The sequence below is a fragment of the Mobula birostris genome, chromosome 12 (assembly GCF_030028105.1).
Source record: "Mobula birostris isolate sMobBir1 chromosome 12, sMobBir1.hap1, whole genome shotgun sequence".
In the NCBI taxonomy this organism is placed as follows: domain Eukaryota; kingdom Metazoa; phylum Chordata; class Chondrichthyes; order Myliobatiformes; family Myliobatidae; genus Mobula; species Mobula birostris.
In genome coordinates, this window is record NC_092381.1 from 53491454 (window position 1) to 53517169 (window position 25716).

The window sequence follows — 25716 nt, forward strand, 5'->3', positions numbered from 1 at the left end:
AAGAGGAGAATCAGACAACGGAGACCACGGACTGTTGAGCAGCTGAAGTCTTACATCAAGCAAGAATGGACAAAATTTCTAATTGCAAATCTACTACAATTAGTATCTTCAGTGTTCCAAAATGATTAAAAAGTGTTATTAAAAGGAAAGGTGATGTAACACAATGGTAAACATGTCTCTGTCCCAAACGTTGTTGAGTGTGTTGCAGCCATCAAATTCTAAATTTGTGTATGTTTACAAAATACAATTAAGTTGGTCAGTAGAACTATTGAAAATCTTTTCATTGTACTTTTGTCAGTTAAATAAAGGTTCACCTGAATTAACATATCACAGATTTTTGTTTTTATTGCATTTTGGAAAATATCCCAACTTTTCTGGAAATGGGGTTTATAGAAAGACATTTGGACAATGGGATAATCAAATATGGAAGCTAGACAGCCAAGTGAAGATACGTCTGAAGATCAAATTCTTCTATGGTCTCACTGTATGGCTCAGAAACACAAAGGGTCCAGTCTTTTTACAATTTCTTATGTACTCAGTTGCAGTATCTGAATAACCATGCAACTGTTCACAATGACAAGAAATGTTAGTATCATTCATCATTTGTGTGTACATAAGTAAAATTAGAATTGTCAAAAAATAGTAATTAACTGGTCGCTTTGTTATTTTTGTTTTTCAACATTCTTTTGTAAAGGTGCTGTTACATGCTGATGTATATTTTGGAGAACACTGGCAATCTTCCAATACTTCTCCCAAATTGACATTCGTTGCGTGCAGCAGTGAACAAACAACTTGACCTCATTCAACTTGCAGACATTCATTTTCTAACATGAGTTACTCAGGATCATTGAGGCTAATTGATATATAAATACCCTATGCTAACTAGAATGGACATGACATTGCCTTAAGAATTGCCAGCATAAAATATGGGTATTTAATGTCCAACGTTTGGGTGTTAGAATATCCATCTTGGTTAACTTACAAAACTTGCAGCTGTCATGTGCCAATGATTAGCTTCCAGCACTTCTAACTGCCTCGGTACGGTAGAGCCTGCAAACGTTAGCTATCATGTGTGACAGAGTATTTTGATTGGTAAGTATATACAGTGAGTTTAGTGAGATGAATAAGCAGTGCATCAATTTAATGAAGCTACTGTTTGGATAAAGTATTTGAAGATGTGTCCTCCGACTTTGACCAATTGTGCCAGGTCATTGAATCTGATGTAGCTTTGCGACAACATCATGAGGTTAGGCAGAGAAATAAATATGAGCAAGATATTAGCAGAGGAATATGACAAAATGACACCAAATGTAAAGCAATGGAGAGGAAACAAAAACTAAGAAAGGAACTTAAAGGTGAATTTACCTAGAAGACAATGGACACCTCAGACTCCTGACAGCAAACCAGCTAATATCAGCCCTTTATAAATTAATGCTGAAGCAGGTCTCGGTGTTCTGGTTAAGATCTACATTGCTGTGGTAAACGCAGAACTATTTCTGTTCAAGTGACATCAAAAACTGCACCTCACTGTGTATAACTGGTACCTTCTGTGCAACACAACATTGTATGCTGCACAGTGGAATTAATAGACTTGATATCTTTAAAACAATTAACTTGTTTTGCTCTGCTCAACTATCTTACCAACTACATTTAATTTACCTTTACATTTTCAGTCATCAGGCTCAAAATTAAGGCAGTACTATGCTCAGATTTGCTGGCGCATAGCCGCATTCTCAACCATTCATCTCTAATTAATTTTCTGCCATAAATGACTATGAGTGAAAATTAATAACTGCCATCAAGGTCAACAAACCAACAGCTTATCTTTTTAAACCAACAGGTTTTAAGGCTGTAAATGGTTAACAGAATTCTGAAGTGGCAACTTGAACATCTGATGATAATTTAAACAAAGTTTTTTAGAATGTTACCAAATTGCATGCAAGAAGACGAGTCTATGGACTATTGCACAGAATCAGCCCCTGGGCCATAGTTCTTTCTCCCAAAAGGTGCTGGCAAACATCAGCAGTTCTGACCAGAACACTCGGCATTCAGCAGCATTACTGTCAGAGAGCTTAGGATTTTGGCGAATGCATGTCCAAGCTGGTTTGTGGGTCTGTTATCAGAGGAGTTAAACTATGTGGAAGGAGGTGCACAAAAAGAACACTTTGGAAATTTCTGGCATGATATTGGCACTCTGCCTACATGACAGGCATTTATGATCCACATTATATGGAAGATATTTTAGTATTTCTGAGCACCTCCCTATCCTGGGTAGATATCATATCAAAGCTCTGTTAACTAAAATAATATCGTTATTGTCCTGCACACTGTTGAAGGAAGGGGGCTGTAAAATACAACATTTAGATTTCAAAAGACCTCTTGGGGCAGTGATGCACTTTTGCTTGTTATTTATGTGCCATTCATCTGTAGATCTTATCCTTACCTTCATATGTTATCAGGTGTTATGTGTACTACTGTGCTTTATACCCTGGTTCAGAAAAATGTTCCCTCATTTCTATATACATTATATGGTTATGGTACGCGTTATATACATGCATATAGTTAAATGACAATAAACTTGACTTGACTGATTCAGCCATGCACAGTCACAATGGGTAAAGGTGGAAGGGCACATCATTTAAGTGGCATTCTCTAACTTCTGAAGATAAGTGGTATACTTGAAGCAGATTGCAGCTTTGCTCTAAGCCACACATATGCACAATACTGTCTTCAAGAGTATTATCAGTTCCAAAGTTACAAAGGCCAACTGTTTCCAATCTGAGCGACTATACAATATGGCTTCAGGTTATGTTACACTATAGCATAATTCATTTCAGAATAACGCATTCAAACACCTTTAATTACTTATTCACCTGTCATACATTTGTAACTTTTCATCTATTTTTAAATACTGTAAATACCGTAATTCAGCCACATCACATCTGCTACATGTGTACTACCAGTGACAAGACAAAAAAATCACAGGTGCATATTTGTGGCCTCAAATGCATTGACTGCCGCACTGTTAAGGGCATTGGCTGAAATATGCAGAATAGGCTGATCCAGTAGTGCTATTTGACACTGGAACTGCAAATTGGAGCTCAGCATTGCAGCGAAAGCCTCCAACAACTGAACATATCCTCAGCAATAGGAAGAAAATCTCACTAGTGTTAGATAGAAAGCATTTCTAACAACCTGGAGGTTAGTTTTTATTAGATTTTAAATGGCGAATGGGTGCGATTGTACAAAGAAGCAGTCTTTCCTTCAAGACTTCCACATGATTGCATTAATAGGCATTTTTCTTGGGCTGTTGCATGACTGGTAGAAAGAGCAGAGGCTGCTTCAGCAGGATAAACTGTGGGGGCTATCTAATTTAGCCTATGATATCCCCATCAACAATTTACGAACTGAGAAATAAAGCTTCAAAATGTATAAGGAGTGGTAAATGCCTAAAACTTTATTGAGACATAATGTCTTTTAGATCAGAAGGTAAAGCAATTTTCAATCAACTTTTATTTTCATGCTCAATATCACTCTCCTTTTCTGGCCTTGGATGTTGCTTCTACCAAATGATAGGTTGTGCTTCTGACAGGACTTCAGTTTTGAAAATTTCATAATGATCATGAACCTCTGCAAAATGGCACTATTGGAGAAACACAAGCAATGGAGAAAGTTATGATTTTGCAGTGGTGAAAATAAGCAATAAACTTGGTGGCCACTTTATTAGTTACATCTGTATATCTGTTTTGAATGAATGAATGAAATTTATTTTGGTCAGTACAAACATAACAAAAAGCATCATTTTCAACAATGATTTCATAAGACAAAAATACAACAAAAAAAATAGATATTCTTTAAAACAGACCAAAAGGGTGTAGGCTGAAGTTACAGCTTATTACGCCTACCTCTCTTATTTATACAACAACATATTTGGTGTCAATCATCACATCAAAACAAAAATTTCCTAATCTTTCAACACAAAATCCACTTTCAAGTATTATTTATTTACATTACTCCCATTTATTTTAAATCATGTATTTTATATTTGTTCATTAAATTATTTTAAAATAATATTTAAACTTGTTAAGTGTGGTGCACGTTTTAATGCAACTATCTAATCAGCCAATCACGTGACAGCAACTCAATCATAAAAGCATGTAGACATGGTCAAGATATTCAAGTGTTATTCAGACCAAACATCTGAAAGGGGAAGGAATGTGATCGAAATTACTTTGACTGTAAAGTAATTATTGGTGTTATTTAGGGTGGTATGAACACCTCAGAAACTGATGTGGGGGTAGGAGGGTGGGTTGGCAAGTTTGCAGACGACACAAAGGTTGATGGTGTTGTGGATAGTGTCGAGGATTGTCGAAGATTACAGACAGACATTGATAGGATGCAGAAGTGGGCTGAGAAGTGGCAGATGGAGTTCAACCCGGAGAAGTGTGAGGTGGTACACTTTGGAAGGACAAACTCCAAGGCAGAGAACAAAGTAAATGGCAGGATACTTGGTAGTGTGGAGGAGCAGAGGAATCTGGGAGTACATGTTCACAGGTCCCAGAAAATTGCCTCACAGGTAGATAGGGTAGTTAAGAAAGCTTATGGGGTGTTAGCTTTCATAAGTTCAGGGATAGAGTTTAAGAGTCGTGATGTAATGATGCAGCTCTATAAAACTCTGATTAGGCCACACTTGGAGTACTGTGTCCAATTCTGGTCGCCTCACTATAGGAAGGATGTGGGAGCATTGGAAAGGATACAGAGGAGATTTACCAGGATGCAGCCTGCTTTAGAGAGTATGCATTATGATCAGATACTAACGGAGCTAGGGCTTTACTCTTTGGAGAGAAGGAGGATGAGAGGAGACATGATAGAGGTATACAAGATATTAAGAGGAACAGATAGAGTGGACAGCCAGTGCCTCTTCCCCATGGCATCACTGCTCAGTACAAGAGGACATGGCTTTAAGGTAAGGGTGGAAAGTTCAAGGAGGATATTAGAGGAAGGTTTTTTACTCAGAAAGTGGTTGGTGCATAGAATGCACTGCCTGAGTGAGTGGTGGAGGCAGATACACTAGTGAAATCTAAGAGACTACCTGACAGGTCTATGGAGGAATTTAAGGTGGGGGTGAGATGGGAGGCATGGTTTAAGGGTCGGCACAACATTGTGGGCCGAAGGGCCTGTACTGTGCTGTACTATTCTATGATGATCTCCTGGGATTTTCATGCACAACAGTCTCTAGAGTTCACAGAGAGTGGTGCAAAAACAAAAAAAAAAATCAGTGAGTGGCAGATCTATGGGTGAAAATGCTTTGTTAATGAGATAGGTCAGAGGAGAATGTCAAACAGGTTCAAGCTAACAAGAAGGCAATAGTAACCCAGATTAGGTACAGGAGGTACCTAATAAAGTGGTCACTGGGTATTTTTGCTTAGCTTTCCAGTATACCCCATTCTTCATTACTATTGAGTAAACTGAGAGAAAATTTCTACAATTTTGAACTACAGAATGACAGAGTTCACATTCCTATGGTATTTTTAAGTTTTGACACGTTTTAATGTACTTTGACAATAGCAGATGCGTAAGTTATTTTCTTCAGGATTAGGTTGAGAATAAGGGGATTTCTCAGAGTATTCGACTGTCATTCCTGGACGTATAATTTTAGTGGCTCACCTACCTCCAAAGTTCAGGAATAAACCTGACCGAGACATTTCATTCCCTGATCCCCGCCACCACACCAACCAAATGGTTGACAGTGATGTCTCTACATGCTAGCTATTTTATTCCATCTTACAACAGCACCATAACTTTAACAGTGCTGTTCAGAGCTAAATACCCCCAGGAGTTCTTTTAAGGACTTAAGTTACTAACTAATGTAAACATTCTACTGGATTTCTGAATGTTTCCATGGTAAAAAAAAGTAAATTCTGTTCTAAAGGCATACATTTAATTTTTCTAAGATTAAACACAATTACAAGCTCTAAATAGATGGAGAATAACTATAATTTCTATTTGCCTCATTGCTCACCTGAAATATGGTTATTGTAGTTTTCATCTGTCCAGCAGATACAAGATACAGGTCACTCACACAATCAACTATTAAATAAAAAGCACTAAGAAATAATGAATTTATCTAAATCATTTTCAGCACTTGAATTTACTGAATTTTAAAATCCACAGCAGAACTAAGATTTGCTCAATGGTCTCATCATTAAAGTCTCATGACCAGTGATCTTCAATTGTTGCCCTATCATTTTTCAAACCCCTGCTGCTTCAATCAATACACAGTTTTATTTACATGACCAGGATAATACAAGCCCATCAGTTCATGTACAGAGCAGCTCTATTTTGCAGATCATTTTACAAAGGTGTGATTGTTAGTGATGCATTAAGGCTGACTACGCCTGAAGCTGATCAAAAGCAGTTTGAACACCAGCTTGATCAGACATGCCTCTGATTGCAGTAAATTAACTCCAAGCATTTATCACCACTGCCTTGGGGCACTTTGAAACAAAACATGACCTTGAATTGTTAGGTTTTGCAAACCTGTGTGACAGGAACATTAAAAATCACACCTAAAGTGTGCATTACAACTAAGAACCTTTTGCATTTGGCAATCAGTAGAATTAATTGAGAATAAATATTAAGCCATAACTTCAGATGAGTGCAGATCAATATTCAAATAAGAAAATGCAAACGTTGTTTTCAGTAGAAAGGTTCTACCCTGCGCTTTGCTGTCATGCCATGTGACTCATTATTCAACTACGCAGAATAGTATTAAGTTCCTTTGCTTGTTCGTGCATACAAAGTAAATCAGACACAGGATGTAAGGGCTTGTCCATTTTAATTTAAGAATATCTTTAACAACAAGATTATTTTTAATTACTGCATTGAAATTAACTATTACAAGTACAATGTCCCATTTTTTCATTGAATAGTCATACAAAATATATAAATCCAAAGGAGACATTGGCCATTGTATTAATTCCAGTCGAAGAAGAACTACCTAACCCTGTCCCACTGCCCACCACCTGGTAGACTTGGAAATGAAGGCTCTTGGGACATGTCAGAATAGCTATTAAATATATATCATTTATTACTCACCACCTTTTCAGGCAGTAAGTCCCTTCCATCCCATCTTTAAAAATATTTCCCTCATTTTCCTTTTAAGTCTATTCTACCTCATTTTTGACTCTGTGTTAAAGGAAATGGATTCTTCCTATTTTGTATGTCTGGGCCTTTCATAATTTTATACATCTTAATTAATGGTTTCCACGACTCTGCCCATCCCAATAAAAACAAACAAGCACACCCAGTCTTCCTTAAAGCTAAAATCTTGCCATTTTGGCAACATTCTTGTAAATCCACAACAAAACTGATGTTCAGGCATCTCAGTGCAATCACATCTTATTGCCTCTTAAACAATATTGAAGAACATTAAGGTGGATAATTCCTCAGTGCCTGATGGGATATACCCTTGGTTCCTGAGAGAGGCAAGAGATGAGATAGCTGGGGCCTTGACTAATATGTTTGCTTCCTCTCTAGCCACAAGTGTGGTATCAGAGGACTGTCGAGTAGCAAATCTTGTTCCATTATTCAAGAAAGTAAACAGGGATAATCCTGGAAACTAGACTGGTGAGTCTCATGTCAATGAGAGAAGTACTGGTGAGGATTCCTAGGAATAGGATTTATGAGCAATTGGAAATCCATGACCTAATTGGCAACAGTCAGTATTGCTGTGTGTGAAGCAAATCATGCCTTACTAACTTAATTGAGTTTTTCAAGGACATGATGAAGATAATTAAGGTAGAGCTGTGGGTGTTATCTACATGGATTGTAAGGCATTGGCAATGCCCTATATGGGAGGCTCATCCAGTGATCCACAGTGAAAAGGCCATTTAAAATCAGAACTGGTTTACCCATAGAAGAAAGAGGATAGTGGTTGATGGGGCTTATTCCGGCTGGAGGTCTGTGACTTGTGGTGTTCCACAATGACCCATACCTGGACCTCTGCAGGTGATATATACAGACATCCCACCCTGCAAAAACTCCTTTCAGGGAAGTAGCACCATCAATTTGTGGGAGACTTCCGGGAGAGGTGGGATGTCTGCAATAGAGTAGCTCCTTAGCAGCTGGCCAGCTAGTTTAAATAACGTTAGCTATGCTAATGAATGAATGACACCTGTTAAACTCACCTCAACATATCTTTTACAGTCTTAACCCACCATGGGCAACAGAAAAGTCACTGCTGCAAACAGTGCAGCGAGCAACACTGTCATTATTTTGACCCCTATTAGGGGTACATTTTAGTGTAGTCTGGGGTGACGTACGTTTTATATATTTTTTGGAACACTCTGCCATAGCGCGCTCTCGCTCTCTCTCTCTCTCTCTCGTGGTCGCTCGTGCGCTCTCAAGCACTCTCACTCGCTTTCTCCCTCTCTCGCTCTCTCTCGCTTTCTCGCTCACACGTTTTCCCTTGCTTTCTCTCTCGCTCCCTCTTTCACACGCACTCTCTCTCGTGATCGCTCTCGCGCTCTCTCTTGCTTTTCTCTTGCTCACTCTCAAAAAAATTGATCTCCGTGATATTGTATATAATTTGCAGGCATCAGGGAGCCACTATTAATATGCGGGAGGCTCCCGGAAGTTCTGGGAGAGGTGGGATGTCTGTATATATAAATGACCTGGATGAAAACATAGACGGTGGTATAGTAAGTTTGCACATGATACAATAATTGGCGGTGTTGTGGATAGCATAGAAGACTGGCAAAATACACAGTGTGATACAAATCTATTTCAGATATAGGTAGAGAAATGGCAGGTGGACTTCAAAATGGGAAGTATTGCAATAAGGAGATCAAATATAATGAGACAGAACACTGTAATGGCAAAACCTTTTAAAGGTGTTGTTCAGCAAAGGAATCTTAAGGTCCAAGTTTCCTGAAAGTGGCGACACTGGCTTATAGAGTGGTAAAGAAGGCATACAGCATGCTTGCCATTATTGATCAATGAACTGAGTTAAGGAGTTGGGAAGTTATGTTACAGCTTTATAAACTCTAGTTAAGCCACATCTGGAGTATTGCATTCATTTCTGGCCACCCATTATATGAATGATACGAAAGCTTTGAAGACAGTCAATAAAGGTAGTAGGGATACTGCCGATAATTATAGACCAGTGAGCCTTACGACTGTGGTGGGAAAGCTATTGGAAAAGATTCTTAGAGATAGGATCTATGGGCATTCAGAGAATCATGGTCTGATCAGGGACAGTCAGCATGGCTTTGTGAAGAGAAGATCGTGTCTAACAAGCCTGATATGTTCTTTGAGGAGGTCACCAGGTATATAGATGAGGGTAGTGCAGTGGATGTGATCTACATGGATTTGAGTAAGGTATTTGACAAGGTTCCACACGGCAGGCTTATTCAGAAAGTCAGAAGGCATGGGATCCAGGGAAGTTTGGCCAGGTGGATTCGGAATTGGCTTGTCTGCAGAAAGCAGAGGGCCGTGGTGGATGGACTACATTCGGATTGGAGAGTTGTGACTAGTGACGTCCCACAAGGATCAGTTTTGGGACCTCTACTTTTCGTGATTTTTATTAACGACCTGGATGTGGGCGTAGAAGGGTGGGTTGGCAAGTTTGCAGACGACACAAAGGTTGGTGTGTTGTAGATAGTGTAGAGGATTGTGGAAGATTGCAGAAAGACATTGATAGGATGTAGAAGTGGGCTGAGAAGTGGCAAATGGAGTTCAACCAGGAGAAGTGTGAGGTGGTATACTTTGGAAGGACAAACTCCAAGGCAGAGTACAAAGTAAATAGCATGGTAGTGTAGAGGAGCAGAGGGATCTGGGGGTACATGTCCACAGATCTCTGAAAGTTGCCTCACAGCTAGATTGGGTAGTTAAGAAAGCTTCTGGGGTGTTAGCTTTCATAAGTGAAGGGATAGAGTTTAAGAGTCGTGGGGTAATGATACAGCTCTATAAAACTCTGGTTAGGCCTCTGTGTCCAGTTCTGGTCACCTCACTATAGGAAGGATGTGAAAGCATTGGAAAGAGTACAGAGGAGATTTACCAGGATGCTGCCTGGTTTAGAGAGTATGCATTATAATCAGAGATTAAGGGAGCTAGGGCTTTACTCTCTGGAGAGAAGGAGGATGAGGGGAGAAGTGATAGAGGTATACAAGACATTAAGAGGAATAGATAGAGTGGACAGCCAGTGCCTCTTCCCCAGGGCACCACTGCTCAATACAAAAGGACATGGCTTTAAGGTAAGGGGTGGGAAGTTCAAGGGGGATATTAGAGGAAGGTTTTTAACTCAGAGAGTGGTTGGTGCATGGAATGCACTGCCTGAGTCAGTGGTGGACGCAGATACACTAGTGAAATTTAAGAGACTACTAGACAAGTATATGGAGGAATTTAAGGTGGGGGGTTATATGGGAAGCAGGGTTTAAGGGTCGGCACAACATTGTGGGCCGAAGGGCCTGTACTGTGCTGTACTATTCTATGTTCTAGAGTTCAGAAGAAGTATACCTGGATTAGAGGGCATGTGCTGTAAGGAGACAATGGACAAACTTGGGTAGTGTTCTCTGGAGCAGCAGAGGATGATGGGAGATCTGATAGAGGTTATGAGAAGCACAGACAGAGTAGACAGCCAGTAGATTTGTCCCAGTGTTCAAATGTCTAATACCAGAGGGCACGCATTTGGGGTGGGCAGGGATAAATTCAAAGGAGGTGTGCGGAGCAACTGCTTTACACAAAATGGTGAATGGCTGGAATGCACTGCCTGGGGTGGTGATGGAGGTTAATACTATAGGGGTGTTCAGAGGTTCTTAGGTATGCACATAAATGTGTAGGAATGAAAGATATGGGCATTGTGTAGGTAGAAGGGATTAGATTACTCGGGCACTTGATTACTAATTTATTTAGTTTGGCGCAACATTGTTGATTGAAAAGTCTGTTCCTATGCTGTATTGGTCTATGTACATTTTGTCATGCAATATGTTGACTAGAAACTTCTCGAGCTTTGGTTTAGCTGGTGTTGTATGAAATCCCTGCATAAATTTAATCATCACTGGATATTTTTAACTATCAGATTGAAATTGGTATCCTCCTATAATCGTAATAGAGCTTGGCAAACATCTGAATTGAGGAATCTGTCACTGAGAAACTCAGTGGCCCCTTTAAGGTCCAAACCACATTTGAAACTGAATCAATGACGAAAACCCTCTCCCCTCAGGTTCCACTGTCGCAAAGAAACTAAAGTCAGTCCAAGTCTTTGATTAGGGGAAGGCAGGTCAGAGAAGATAAGGAGCAAGGGGGAATGTCAGGGATCAGAAGGAATGAGGGAAGAGAGTGATTGGTGGCAACTGGTAAGAACAGGAGTTTGCTGTGGGACAGTAGCTAGAGAGCATGACGGGTTGGAGTGCAGAGATGCCTATTGTGGAATGTGACTGGTAAATGGGCATTTTCATTTGAGGTTGAGAAGGTGGACGCGGTCAGTTCAGGTCAAAAGTTCACAGGATGGACTGGAGGGATATTTGAGCAAGGCACGCAAAATTGTGGATTGAGAAGCTGTTGAAGAAAGGGATCAGAGACAGCAAGAGAAATAACTTATTTAAAGGGGTAACTAGATGCATGTCAATGTTATTCTTTGCAACAGTGTTCAGATGCATGGAGGTCTAGAAAGAGAACTGTGGATTTTGCAATGCAGCGGCAATTCAACTATATATTCTGTATTTCAAAAAAATAAATACCTTAGGGAAGTAAAAGAACATGATACTACATAATTCAAATCTTCAAAACTATGTCTTAAAAGCTTTCCCTATTTTTTCTTCTCTCTTCGTACATTCTTTCTCTTCTTTATATTCCTCTTTCTACCTGATTTTGCATTGAATTCACTTTTATATTCTTAACTTCCTGGTTCTGAAAATGCATTGTTTATTTTCAGAATACTTTACTCTGATTTGTTAAAAAGGTACTCATTTGTTGCCTCTGATACAAAATGTGTTTAGGAGGGCAGGTCTAAGGATTCAGAGTCTTCAAGATAATATAGACAGGCTAAGTAAATGGACAAAAGATATGGTGGATGGTATATATAATAAGGATAAATGTGAGGTCATTTACTTAGATAGCAAAATAGAAAAGCAGAGGTTTTTTTAAATTGTGAGAGACTTAAAGGTGTTGGTGTTCAGAGAGACATGGAATTCCTTGTACACAAATCATGCAATAACATTTAGGCACTGCAAGAATTAGGAAGCCAAATGAAGTGCTTAGTGCAAATGGACCTGGGTGTAAGAACAAAAATATCTTGCTAAAATTACATAAGACCCACTTGAGACCTCAGCTGGATTAGGTCTGATCTCCCTATATGGGAAGGCCACATAGAGCACAACCTCAATGATACACCATCCACGATACAGGAGGCCATCTGTTTCCAATCTGATTCATTGTAATGTTTGCTACACTCCTTTTTCACTCACTGAGGTTCCAGTTCCCACAATGCCTTTCCACTCATCAAGGCCCTAACCTCCCGGCTCCCTTCCACTCACTGGGACCTTGGTTCCGGCACTCTCCTCCCACTCACTCCAGCACCAGTTCCTACTCTCCCCTCCCACTCACTCCAGCACGACTTTCTACTCTCCCCTCCCACTCACTCCAGCACGACTTTCTACTCTCCCCTCCCACTCACTCCAGCACCACTTTCTACTCTCCCCTCCCACTCACTCCAGCACCACTTTCTACTCTCCCCTCCCACTCACTCCAGCACCACTTTCTACTCTCCCCTCCCACTCACTGCAGCACAAGTTTCTACTCTCCCCTCCCACTCACTGGGACCTTGGTTCCTACTCCCCCCTCCAACTCACTCCAGCACGACTTTCTACTCTCCCCTCCCACTCACTCCAGCACCAGTTCCTACACTTCCTTTCCACTCACTCCAGCACCACTTTCTACTCTCCCCTCCCACTCACTCCAGCACCACTTTCTACTCTCCCCTCCCACTCACTGCAGCACAAGTTTCTACTCTCCCCTCCCACTCACTGCAGCACAAGTTTCTACTCTCCCCTCCCACTCACTGGGACCTTGGTTCCGACTCTCCCCTCCCACTCACTCCAGCACGACTTTCTACTCCCCCCTCCAACTCACTGCAGCACAAGTTTCTACTCTCCCCTCCCACTCACTGGGACCTTGGTTCCGACTCCCCCTTTCCACTCACTCCAGCACCAGTTCCTACACTCCCTTTCCACTCACCAGGACCTCAGCCTTTGCACTCCCTTTTCAGTCATTGTGGTCCAATTCCTACACTGCCTTTCCAATCACCAGGATCCCTGTTACTGTGCAACTTCTGAGGTACCCGGCCTGCAGTTCCTACATTCCCTTTTATCTCACCCGGTTCACTCTTTATTATGTTGTGTAACATCGAAAAAGTAAGCAAGTTAAAAGTTAGTAGTATTATGAGAAATAACATCCAATTGTCTAGAAAATCTGCCAGTCCAGCAGCAGTAAAAGTTTCCAAATTGCTGGATTATCATGGCTTTACTGAAATAACTGTGGTACAGTAAATAAAAGAAAGGTTCATCGGTTTGATTCCTGGGTTGGCCAATTGTTCTATGAGAAGAAATTGAAAATACTTACCTACACTCTCTGGAGCAGCCTTTCTTAATTCTTCTGCCTTGGAGGAATCCTTGAAATAATCTTCAGAGAATCCCTGCATAAATATTATTATATCTACAGCTCCTGGTATGTTAGTGTGACTAGTAAGTTGTACATATAACAATCCAAAAATAATTGTCAATGCTCTTTTGAGTAGAAAATGATCTTTTAGCCAATTTTTTAGGAAAAAAAAGATGGTTAAACTTAGCTTAACTTTCTTGAAATTAATCTCTTCCTTTCCCTTTCATAAATTTTGAAAACTCATTAGGTAAACATAATAAATTTCTCAATCTGGGTTGAACTTGAGATAAACCCACACAGATTTCACCTTCAACTGAAATGAGATGATTTCTATCTTTGCTCTTGATGCTGGTTAAACAAGAAAAAGCTTGCTCACAAAGTTAAGAAGTCAAAAATTGCAGCAAAATGTCCATTGCTTTCCTATGAATCGCAGGATACCCTCCTTTCTCAGAAATCTAGAACTTGCCCAGGGGCAGGTCAGTAAAACTCAACTTGAGTGCATAATCAAAGTGCAGCTCACAAAGTTCTCCCTCTTCTTTTAAAGTCAAGTTATCAAGCTGAGCAGAAGATTCAGAGAAAGGATCCCTCATCCAGTCATACATTTGTGTTGAAAGGGAGAAAAAAATACTGTTAAGTTTTGTTCTGAAGTTCTTCCAGGTGGTTTTCAATAAGACTTGAGACTTTCTGATATCCTTCCTCACTCTCAAGCCCAAGCAGCAGTGGAAGCATTTCAAGATTTCCATTTGCAACATGATTTTTCCAAAGATTCAGTTTCCTTTTAAATCCAAGGAAGTCAAAACATTTTCTCCAGGGCCTTACAGAGACTTGTTCAACGGTTCATATGATGAAAAATGTCTGTTAAGTAGTCTAGTTTCTGCAGCCACTCTTCATCTTTAAAGCACTCAGCAAAATTTGACCTTACTATTTTCTTGAAAGTCCTCCTGCAATTCACCTTTCAGCTTGAGGACCCTGTTGAGAACTCTTCCTCTGCTAAGCCACTGGATTTCTGTATGGAGCAGGAGATTGGTATGCTCTTTGTCCAGGTTTTCACTCAGTCTTTTAAACATTCTCGGGTGAACTGGTCTTAAAACTACGAAATAACTTGCTTCCTGATCCCCTATACTGACTGTGACCTTATTTTCAAAAGCTTTAAGCTGTTTGCTCTGAGGTTCCAACAGACTTTTAAAAAATCAGCACTTTTACATGTTATATTGCTGTGCTTTGTTGTTAAGTGTCTTTTCAATATTGCTGGAGCCAATGCTACATTTGTAGGTTGTTTGCCACAGACTAGGCACAATAGAATAGGACAACTTGGATCACCAGTCCATGTAAAACCCATTGATAAGTAGCTTTCCTTGTAAAGACTGATATTTTTGGTCTGTTTTTGGACTAGTGCAGTGAAGTCTCAGAAGATTGTAATTCTTCATCATTACTCTTATCAGAATTGTCCGCAGGCCTATGGCCATCTCACACCTCCTCTTTAAAAATTGCCATACTGGACTGTCTTTAGAATGAGAAGTTCCATCCGATTTTCTACTACACTGGTAGTTTATTCTCTCCCATAAGTCAGTCAGCAGCGTGTAAGGGGAAGTTGGGGGAAGTAATTCGGGAGGGAGAGGCTGACATCACAGCCGAAGTTGGGCAAGTCCATTCAGTGCTTGGAAAAAACACTTCAGGCTCCTCAACAGCTCCGTGCAATACAGCTCTCACTAATTGTCAGCCTACCATCCAACCCTCTGTGTAATACAGCACTCAGCGATTATCAGCCTACCATCCAACCCTCCGTGCAATACAGCACTCACCGATTATCAGCCTACCATCCAACCCTCCATACAATACAGCACTCACCGATTATCAGCCTACCATCCAACCCTCCGTGCAATACAGCACTCACCGATTATCAGCCTACCATCCAACCCTCCGTGCAATACAACACTCACCGATTATCAGCCTACCATCCAACCCTCTGTGTAATACAGCACTCACCAATTATCAGCCTACCATCCAACCCTCCGTGCAATACAGCACTCATCGATTATCAGCCTACCATCCAACCCTCCAAGCAATACAGCAGTCACCAATTATCAGCCTATGATCCAACCCTCTGTGCAGTACAGCGCTCACCACTATCAGCCTACTGTCCAACCCACTGTGGAATACAGCACTCACCACTATCAGCCTACTGTCCAACCCAATGTGGAATACAGCACTCACCAACTATCAACGGCTACCCCTATCTCACATCAAAAACTGAGAATGGACTCAACCAAGTCAACACGGTCCTACTGCGCATTGCCATACTGGGCAGAGACCACTAACAGGGCTACTCGGTCATTGTCCACCACTGCGAGCACTAGCATCGCGCATTGTGCTATGTTTAAATAAAACAATGTTTTTTTAAATCACAATCTCTCACGGAACCTAGGGTTCTGCGGCCCCCAGTTGAGAAACCCTGCTGTAGAGTTTGGAACAGTGAGGGTTGATTATATTTGCTTCACTTCTAATTTTCACTCTTTTCAGCAGTAGCTGTTGTATATTTGGCGCAGTAAGTTACACCTAGTTGGTAAACAGGGAAAGAGTGTACGGAGCTGACAGAGCACATACCCACAAAAACATACATTTTCACTTGGAAGCTCAGTTTATCTGCTCCTAACTTTCTAAATTAAATTCTAGAAGACTTAATTGAGAGTAGCTTCATGAATCACCAGTACTTATCAATTAACAAACCACCTCACAATTCCCAAAATAGTATTCACTAATCATTAAATGAAAACAATACAATTAAAGTAGTCTTGGCAAACTGTTAAGAAAGGTAAGCATCAGTTGTAGCTGCTTTTTGCCACCTATACATTTTCAAACTTTTGTATACTGTATTATAAAATTAAATTTATATATTAGCTAAGTGTATAGTACATAGTCAAATTTTGAATTTACAATACATTAATTTACTTGTTAGAAAAATTGCTTGTGGTTAGCTGATTAAATATTTGAATGATAAACTATTGCATAAATACCTTCATTCTATTTTGGTGAACACAGATGGTCAATCATTAACTCGCGAGATATGCCGCAGTGGAGTGATGCCGCAGCAACAACCTGGCACTCAACGTCAGTAAGACGAAAGAGCTGACTGTGGACTTCAGGAACTTGAAACTACTCACTCTTCAGGAAAGGGTAAGACAAAGGAACACACACCAATCCTCATAGAGGGATCAGGAGACAGTGAGCAGTTTCAAGTTCCTGTGTGTCAAGATCTCTGAGGATCTCACCTGGTCCCAACATATCAATGCAGTTATAAAGAAGGCAAGACAGTGGCTATACTTCATTAGGAGTTTGAAGAGATTTGGTATGTCAACAAATACATTCAAAAACTCCTATACATGTACCATGGACAGCATTCTGACAGGCTGCATCACTGTCTGGTATGGGAGGTGGGGGGTCTACTGCACAGGACTGAAAGAAGGTACAGAGGGTTGTAAATTTAGTCGGCTCTATCTTGAGTACTAGCCTACAAAGTACACAGGACATCTTCAAGGAGTGGTGCCTCAGAAAGGCAGCATTCAATATTAAGGACCTCCAGCACCCAGGGCATGTCCTTTTCTCACTGTTACCATCAGGTGGGAGGTACAGAAGCCTGAAGGCACACATTCAGCGATTCAGGAACAATTTCTTCCCCTCCGCCATCTGATTGCTAAATGGACATTGAACAGTTGAACACTGCCTCACTTTTAAAATATATATTATTTCGGGTTTTGCACAACTTTTAATCTATTCAAGACAAGTATACTCTAATTTATTTATTTATTTTCCCTCTGTATTACAGTGTTCTGCACTCAATGTCAGATGTGGGAAGCCCTGGAGTCTCCCAGCCTCCTGGATAGCCATACCTGCACCCAGTGTGTTGAGCTGCAGCTCCTAAGGGACCGTGTTAAGGAACTGGAGTTGCTGCTTGATGACCTTCATCTGGTCAGGGGGAGTGAGGAGGTGATAGAAAGGAGTTATAGGCAGGTGGTCACACTGGGACCATGGGAGACAGACCAGTGGGAGGCAGACCAGTGGGTGACAGACCAGTGGGTAACAGTCAGGAGAGGGAAGGGAAGAGTCAGGTACTAGAGAGTACCCCTGTGGCTGCCCCCTGAACAATAAGTACTCCTGTTTGAATACTGTTGGGGGAAGCAACAATGGCCATGCCTCTGGCACAGAGTATGGCCCTGTGGCTCAGAAGGGTAGGGAAAAGAAGAGAAAGGCAGTAGTAATAGGGGACACTATAGTTAGGGGGTCAGACAGGCGATTCTGTGGACGCAGAAAAAAAACTCGGATGGTAGTTTGCCTCCCAGGTGCCAGGGTCCTGGATGCTTCAGATCGCGTCCATGATATTCTGCAGTGGGAGGGAGAACAGCCAGAGGACTTGGTACATATTGGTACCAATGACATAGGTAGGAAAAGGGAAGAGATCCTGAAAACAGACTACAGGGAGTTAGGAAGGAAGTTGAGAAGCAGGACCACAAAGGTAGTAATCTCAGGATTACTGCCTGTGCCACGTGACAGTGAATATAGGAATAGAATGAGGTGCAGGATAAATGCATAGCAGTGGGATTGGAGCAGGGGGCAGAGATTCATATTTCTGGATCATTGGGACCTCTTTTAGGGCAGGTGTGACTTGTACAAAAAGAACAGGTTGCACCTGAATCCCAGGGGGACCAATGTCCTGGCAGGGAGGTTTGCTAAGGCTACTGGGGAAAGTTTAAACTAGAATTGTTGGAGGGTGGGAACTGAATTGAAGAGACTGGGGAAGAGGTCGATAGCTCACAAACAGAGAAAGCTTGGAGACAGTGTGTGAGGGAGGATAGGCAGGTGATAGAGAAGGGACGCGCTCAGACCGACGGTTTCAGATGTGTCTATTTTAACTCAAGGAGTATTGTGAACAAAGCGGATGAGCTTAGAGCACGAGTCAGTACTTGGAGGTATGATGTGGTGGCCATTACAGAGACTTGGATGGCTCAGGGACTGGAATGGTTACTTCAAGTGCTGGGTTATAGATGTTTCAGAAAGGACAGGGAGGGACGCAAATGACGTGGGGGCATGGCACTGTTGATCAGAGATAGTGTCATGGCTACAGAAAAGGTGGACGTCATGGAGGGATTGTCTACAGAGTCTCTGTGGATGGAGGTTAGGAACAAGAAGGGATCAATAACTCAACTGGATGTTTTTTATAGGCCACCCAATAGTAACAGGGATATCGAGGAGCAGATAGGGAAACAGATCCTGGAAAGGTGTAATAATAACAGAGTTGTCATGGTGGGAGATTTTTATTTCCCAAATATCAATTTGCATCTCCCTGGAGCAAGGGGTTTAGATGGGGTGGAGCTTGTTAGGTGTGTTTCGGAAGGTTTCTTGACACAATATGTAGATAAGAGGAGAAACTGCACTTGATTTGGTACTGGGAAATGAACCTAGTCAGGTGTCAGATCTCTCAGTGGGAGAGCATTTTGTTGATAGTGATCATAATCCTATCTCATATACAATAGCATTAGAGAGAGATAGGAACAGACAAGTTAGAAAAGCATTTAATTGGAATTATGAGGCTATCAGGCAGGACCTTGGAAGCTTAAATTGGGAAAAGATATTCTCAGGGAAAGGTACAGAAGAAATGTGGCAAATGTTCAGGGGATAGTTGTGTAGAGTTCTGCATAGGTACGTTCCAATGAGACAGGGAAGTGATGGTAGGGTACAGGAACTGTGGTGTACAAAGGCTGTAGTAAATCTAGTGAAGAAGAAAAGAAAAGCTTATGAAAGGTTCAGAGAGCTAGGTAATGTTAGAGATCTAGAAGATTATAAGGCTAACAGGAAGGAGCTTAAGAAGGAAATTAGGAGAGCCAGAAGGGGCCATGAGAAGGCCTTGGCGGGCAGGATTAAGGAAAACCCCAAGGCATTCTACAAGTATGTGAAGAGCAAGAGGATAAGATGTGAAACAATAGGACTTATCAAGTGTGACAGTGGGAAATTGTGTATGGAACCGGAGGAAATAGCAGAGGTACTTAATGAATATCTTATTTCAGTATTCACTATGGAAAAGGATCTTGGTGATTGTAGTGATGACTTGCAGCAGACTGAAAAGCTTGAGCATGTAGATATTAAGAAAGAGGATGTGTTGGAGCTTTTGGAAAGCATCAAGTTGGGTAAGTCATCAGGACTGAACGAGATGTACCCCAGGCTACTGTGGGAGGCGAGGGAGCCTCTGGCGATGATCTTTGCATCATCACTGGGGACAGGAGAGGTTCCAGAGGATTGGAGGGTTGCGGATGCTGTTCCCTTATTAAAGAAAGGGAGTAGAGATAGCTCAGGAAATTATAGACCAGTAAGTCTTACTTCAGTGGTTGGTAAGTTGATGGAAAAGATTCTGAGAGGCAGGAGTTATGAACATTTGGAGAGATATAATATGATTAGGAATAGTCAGCATGGCTCTGTCATGGCAGGTCGTGCCTTACGAGCCTGATTGAATTTTTTGAGTGTGTGACTAAACACATTGATGAAGGAAGAGTAGTAGATGTAGTGTACATGGATTTCAGCAAGGCATTTGATAAAGCACCCCATGCAAGGCTTATTGAGAAAGTAAGCAGGCGTGGGATCCAAGGGGACATTGTTTTGTGGATCCAGAACTGGCTTGCCCACAGAAGGCAAAGAGTGGTTGTAGACGGGTCATATTCTGCATGGAGGTCGGTCACCAGTGGAGTGACTCAGGGATCTGCTCTGAGACCCGACCCTTACTCTTCGTGATTTTTATAAATGACCTGGATGAGGAACTGGAAGGACGGGTTAGTAAGTTTGCTTATGACATAAAGGTTAGGGGTGTTGTGGATAGTGTGGAGGGCTGTCAGAGGTTACAGTGGGACATTAATAGGATGCAAAACTGGGCTGAGAAGTGGCAGATGGAGTTCAACCCAGATAAGTGTGAAGTGGTTCATTTTGGCAGGTCAAATATGATGGAAGAATATAGCATTAATGGTAAGATTTTTGGCAGTGTGGAGGATCAGAGGGATCTTGGGGTCCGAGTCCATTGGACGCTTAAAGCAGCTGCGCAGGTTGACTCTGTGGTTAAGAAGGCATACGGTGTATTGGCCTTCATCAATCATGGAAATAAATTTAGGAGCTGAGAGGCAATGTTGCAGCTATATAGGACCCTGGTCAGACCCCACTTGGAGTACTGTGCTCACTTCTGGTTGCCTCGCTACAGGAAGGATGTGGAAGCTATAGAAAGGGTGCAGAGGAGATTTACAAGGATGTTGCCTGGATTGGGGAGCATGCCTTATGAAAACAGGTTGAGTGAACTCGGCCTTTTCTCCTTGGAGCGACGGCGGATGAGAGGTGACCTGATAGAGGTGCATAAGATGATGACAGACATTGATCATGTGGATAGTCAGAGGCTTTTTTCCCAGGGCTGAAATGACAGCCACAAGAAGGCATAGTTTTTAGGTGCTGGGGACTAGCTAGAGAGGAGATGTCAGGGGTAAGTTTTTTACGCAGAGAGTGCTGAGTGCGTGGTATGAGCTGCCGGCAATGGTGGTGGAGGCAGATACAATAGGGTCTTTTAAGAGACTTTTGGATAGGTACATTGTGCTGAGAAAAATAGAGAGCTGTGGGTAACCCTAGTAATTTCTAAGGTAGGGACGCGTTCGGCACAACTTTGTGGGCCGAAGGGCCTGTATTGTGCTGTAGGTTTTCTATGTTTGTATGTTTTATTTACTTATTGCATTGAATTGCTGCTGCTAAGTTAACAAATTTCATGATTCAGATTCTGATTCTGATATTAGATTTAGTTTTTCATCACTATAAAATTCCTTACCGCCATGTGACAGGAGGATGTTCCACAGATGAGAGCAAGCCTTGAAGTTATTGGCTTGTTCTCACAAGGCAAGTTGGAATCTCTTACATCTGCTCCAATCACACCTATGGATACAAAACACATTACCCAAAAAACAGATAATTAACTGATAAAATTTTGTTGAAATATATACACTCATACAACACAGAAGCAGACCATTTGGCCCCACCATATCAACGCTGAACATTATATTTCTACACCAACCCTACTTTTTTGATTTTGGACAACTTTTATTCCACTAACATCTTTCACAGTAATCTAGAGTTACAACACAAAAGAATGGTACAATAAGGGCATTTCACCAGAAACATAAGTAGACAAAAGGGCAAAATAAACTCGAGTAGCAATGGTGTCAACATCCCAAAATAATCTCAATGCTCCAAGTATAATTTGCCTGAATATCTTAGTACGCATATTAAATATATAAGTCAAACAATAAAGGATATTTTTCAAGACAAATGCGAGCTTTGATGAAGGTTCTTGGACCGAAAGGTCGACTGTTTATTTACTTTCATAGCTGCTGCCTGACGTACTGATTTCCTCCAGAATTTTGTGTGTATTGCTCTGGATTTCTTGGATCTGCAAGATCTCCTGTATTTTTAATGAGTAATATTCTGGTTTATCAACTGCAAGTAGGTAACATTGGATATACCTATATAAACAATGGATAGGAAATATTTTCCCTGAAAATATGCGGTATTTTATTTATTAGTCATATCATTCAAGTTGTCTTATAATTCAATTTTTTGACTGTCAAACTTTCATTTTGTAATACAGTTTACTCTCCTTAATTGAATCTCTCATTGCAAAAAACACTTTGAATTTGCAGAAGCCATGTTGTGAAATATGATATAAGAAAAACCAAAAGATCCTGAAAACTGTAAGGGAGAAATAAATATCTCCCACAGTGAAAGCTGATGCAAAAAAATGTGAGATGCTCAATGGCAATGTCAAAAATCCTTGCTCTTTGTTGTAAAGTAATGGGTTAAATTCTCCATCCGTTCCAAATGAATAGCAAACCCATTTTATCTTTTTTGACCCAGAAAAAGGCCATTCATCCCTCTGTATCTATGCCTGCAATCCAAATAACCCCCATTCCCTGATAAATTTCCTTTGTAATCTATTTTCTCTCAGATGTTCATTGACTTCCCTCTGATTCTCCTATTCTCAACATCCTCTTTCCCCAGTCAACAAAGGGATAATTTACAGGATGTAATTTACACCAAAGAACACAAATTTGAGGTAAGAGAGGAAACTGGAGCACCTAGGGAAACCACACGTACAACTATGAAAAGTTACAAAAATCATGCAAAAGTAGATGTGAGGATTGAACCCTTGTCACATATACTGCTAGGAAGTAGCACTATTTGCTACGCTACTGTGCTCACATTGTGCTTGATTCTCAAAGGACTTTTCAGGACATTGCCGGTTTGTGATTACTATTAGATGTTCTTTTGTATATAGCAAACGTAAAGGGTGTTTGTGTTGGCAGTCTTGTCATGGGATATATGAAGAATGCTGTGTCACAGATAGCCCACTGACATGAAGAGTTCAAGTCTGATATTATGATTATGAATGCATTAAGCTTAGAGACTTGTGGACAGTATTTGAATAACATATTTCAAAAAACTTCAGCCAATTTCTCATAACCGAGAAAGTTTGGAAGACATTGGTACCTGAGCTTTGTAATTAAATTATTAAAATCAGATATCATGGCCAATATTTATCCTTCAATAAATAAAACATATTATCTGGTCATTATCAACAGTGCTCTTTTGTGGGAGTTTGTTGGGCACATTCCAATAATGACAATACTTTTTGCATAGATATTATATAGTTTTGTACAATATATTGTATTCTTCATTGGCTGCAAAGAGATTAGAAATGTTCTGAGTTTATGAAGGCACTATATACAGTGCCTCGAAAATGTATTCGGCTCCTGCAACTACTTTCACATTTTACTGTCTTTTCTGAATTTAAAATATATTGAAGTAGGATCTTTTGAGCTAACCTACAAAATATTGTGTATCATGTCATATCAAAGGAAAAATTCTAAAACCTGTTAACAACTTACTAAAAAATTAAAAACCAAAATTCTGAAGCTGAAGTGTATTCATTCCCTTCATAATTACTATGCCAACTTTCCTCTAGTGCAATACTGTATATTACCTTACCAACTCACCTAATTTTTTGATGTAGAAAACTGGAAGATCATATAACTTCCCATTCATTTTTGCTACCTTATATGCCCTTTCCTTGGCTTCAAGCAGTTCTTAACTTTCCTTGTCAGCCACAGTTGCCTACCCCTGCTGTTTGAGAACTTTTTCTTCCGTGGGACATATCTATCCTGCACCTTGTGGACTATTTCCAGAAACTTCAGCAATCTCTGCTCTGCTGTCATCCCTGCCAGTGTCCTTCTCCAATCCACCTGGGCAAGCTCCTCTCTCGTGCCTCTGTAATTGCTTTACTCCATTGTGATACTGATACATGTGACTTGTGCTTTTCCCTCTCAAATTGTAGTATGAATTCAAGCATATTATGATCACTGCCTCCTAAGGGTTCCTTTACATGTCCCTTGTTACCAGGGTTCCCACACCTATCTTTGGAACACCTCTCAAAATCTTGCATATTTCAATGGGATCATTTCTCAATTTGCCAAACCTGGGGTTCTGCATAACTTTGTCACATCTTTTGTTCACATTTCTGATTATGTTGTTTAATCACATTTTAATGAATCCTCCAAAGATTTATGTACCTGTAACACCAGATCTCACTGATCCTGTTTCTACTTTAGAACTCTTCTCTTTACATTATATTGCCAATCCTTTTTTACCAAAAGTAATCAATTGTATATAACTAAATAACTATGTTAAATATCAGTTATAACAGGCTTGCCCATTCCATCAGGAAATCTGCATCCTCTCGAAGCCTATCAATATTCTGCTAATTCCGGTCAAGATGGTGCCTGTGTACAATGCTCATTTGGTCGACATCTTCTACATAGATCATGAAACCATCTTTTTTGTACTTCTTTTATGTCTTTTATGTTTGTTTCTCACTTTGAATGTGATTCTGGAACTACTAAAGCCAGTATTTTGCTGTTTGGAGATCATTTGGGTGTTTCAGTGCTCTGTAGTCTCAAAGAGGATTCCAGGAGGCATAGGCAGCATGAGCGAACCTCGTGGCGAGAAGGCTGTAGGATGGTGCGAGCCGATGTTTGACCCCATTTCATCAATTATAGCTTCCATTGTTCACTGACTAAAGCCACGAAGTTGGTTGAAACATTAAGTCGAGGGCAGAAGTTTGGAGATCATTTGGGTGTTCTAGCACTCTGCAGCCTCCGAGAGGATTCTGGGAAGCAGAGGCAGCCTGCACGAACCTCGCAGCGGGCAGGCTGCAGGACAAGGCAAAAGCCAATGTTTGGCTCCATTTCACCAATTATAGCTTCCATTATTCACCGATTAAAGCAATGAGGGAGACAGAAGCATCAAATCGAGTGTAGAGGGTCAGCACAGCCTGCTTGTCTTTTGATCATTTGCTCTGGACTGGAGAAGGGACAGCCTGCTTCTGCATCCAGAGAGCTTTGCCCAGGTTCTTTTCTGCATTTTCGGTGTGTACTTTGACTACAGACTCTTTTTTTCAGTCTTATAGTTTTAATATTGTTTTTTTGCCTGATCTTCTTGTTTTATATTTGTGCAGGAGGAGGAATTTGGGGTTGATGCTCCTGATTAATTTTGTTTGTTTATTTGGGTGGGAGGAAGGATTGGGGATTGATGTGCCTGATCCATTTTGTTTGTAGTTTTGTGCGGAAGGAGGGATTTGAGAGTCGACGTTCCTGTTCCCTTTCGCTCATTTTTTGTGTGGGAGGAGAGATTTGAGGGTTGATGTGCCTGTTCCATTGAAGAATTTCAGAGTTGTATACTTTGATGATAAAAGAACCTTTGAGCCTTTGAAACTAATTACTCATTATACTTCCATGTTTTGTTTCTTTGAAAATTTTGAAATTATCCATATATATCCAAATCCAGGTTATTAATGTTTATTCAGGGACGTACTCAGCCCCTGGGAGTTCCATAATAAATAAGAGAATAGTAGGCGACACATATCTGTGAACTTGACGTTCATTAAAATTTTGGTTGGTCATTTTCCAGCTTTACTCCCATCTTGCTTAGTTG

General features: G+C 40.8%; 1 protein-coding gene across 17 annotated transcripts in view; it reads right to left on the reverse strand.

The window, feature by feature from the left end:
* Positions 1–25716, reverse strand: part of fggy (FGGY carbohydrate kinase domain containing) — a 346341-nt gene that overhangs the window by 127789 nt on the left and 192836 nt on the right. For all 17 annotated transcript variants that reach the window (XR_011888007.1, XR_011888000.1, XR_011888001.1 and 14 more), the window contains exon 8: positions 21503–21606. Coding sequence is in view for 8 of the 17 variants with exons in the window: in XM_072273806.1 (XP_072129907.1) it covers positions 21503–21606 (104 nt within the window). In the remaining 9 variants the exon portion in view is untranslated. The remainder of the gene's footprint in view (positions 1–21502; positions 21607–25716) is intronic.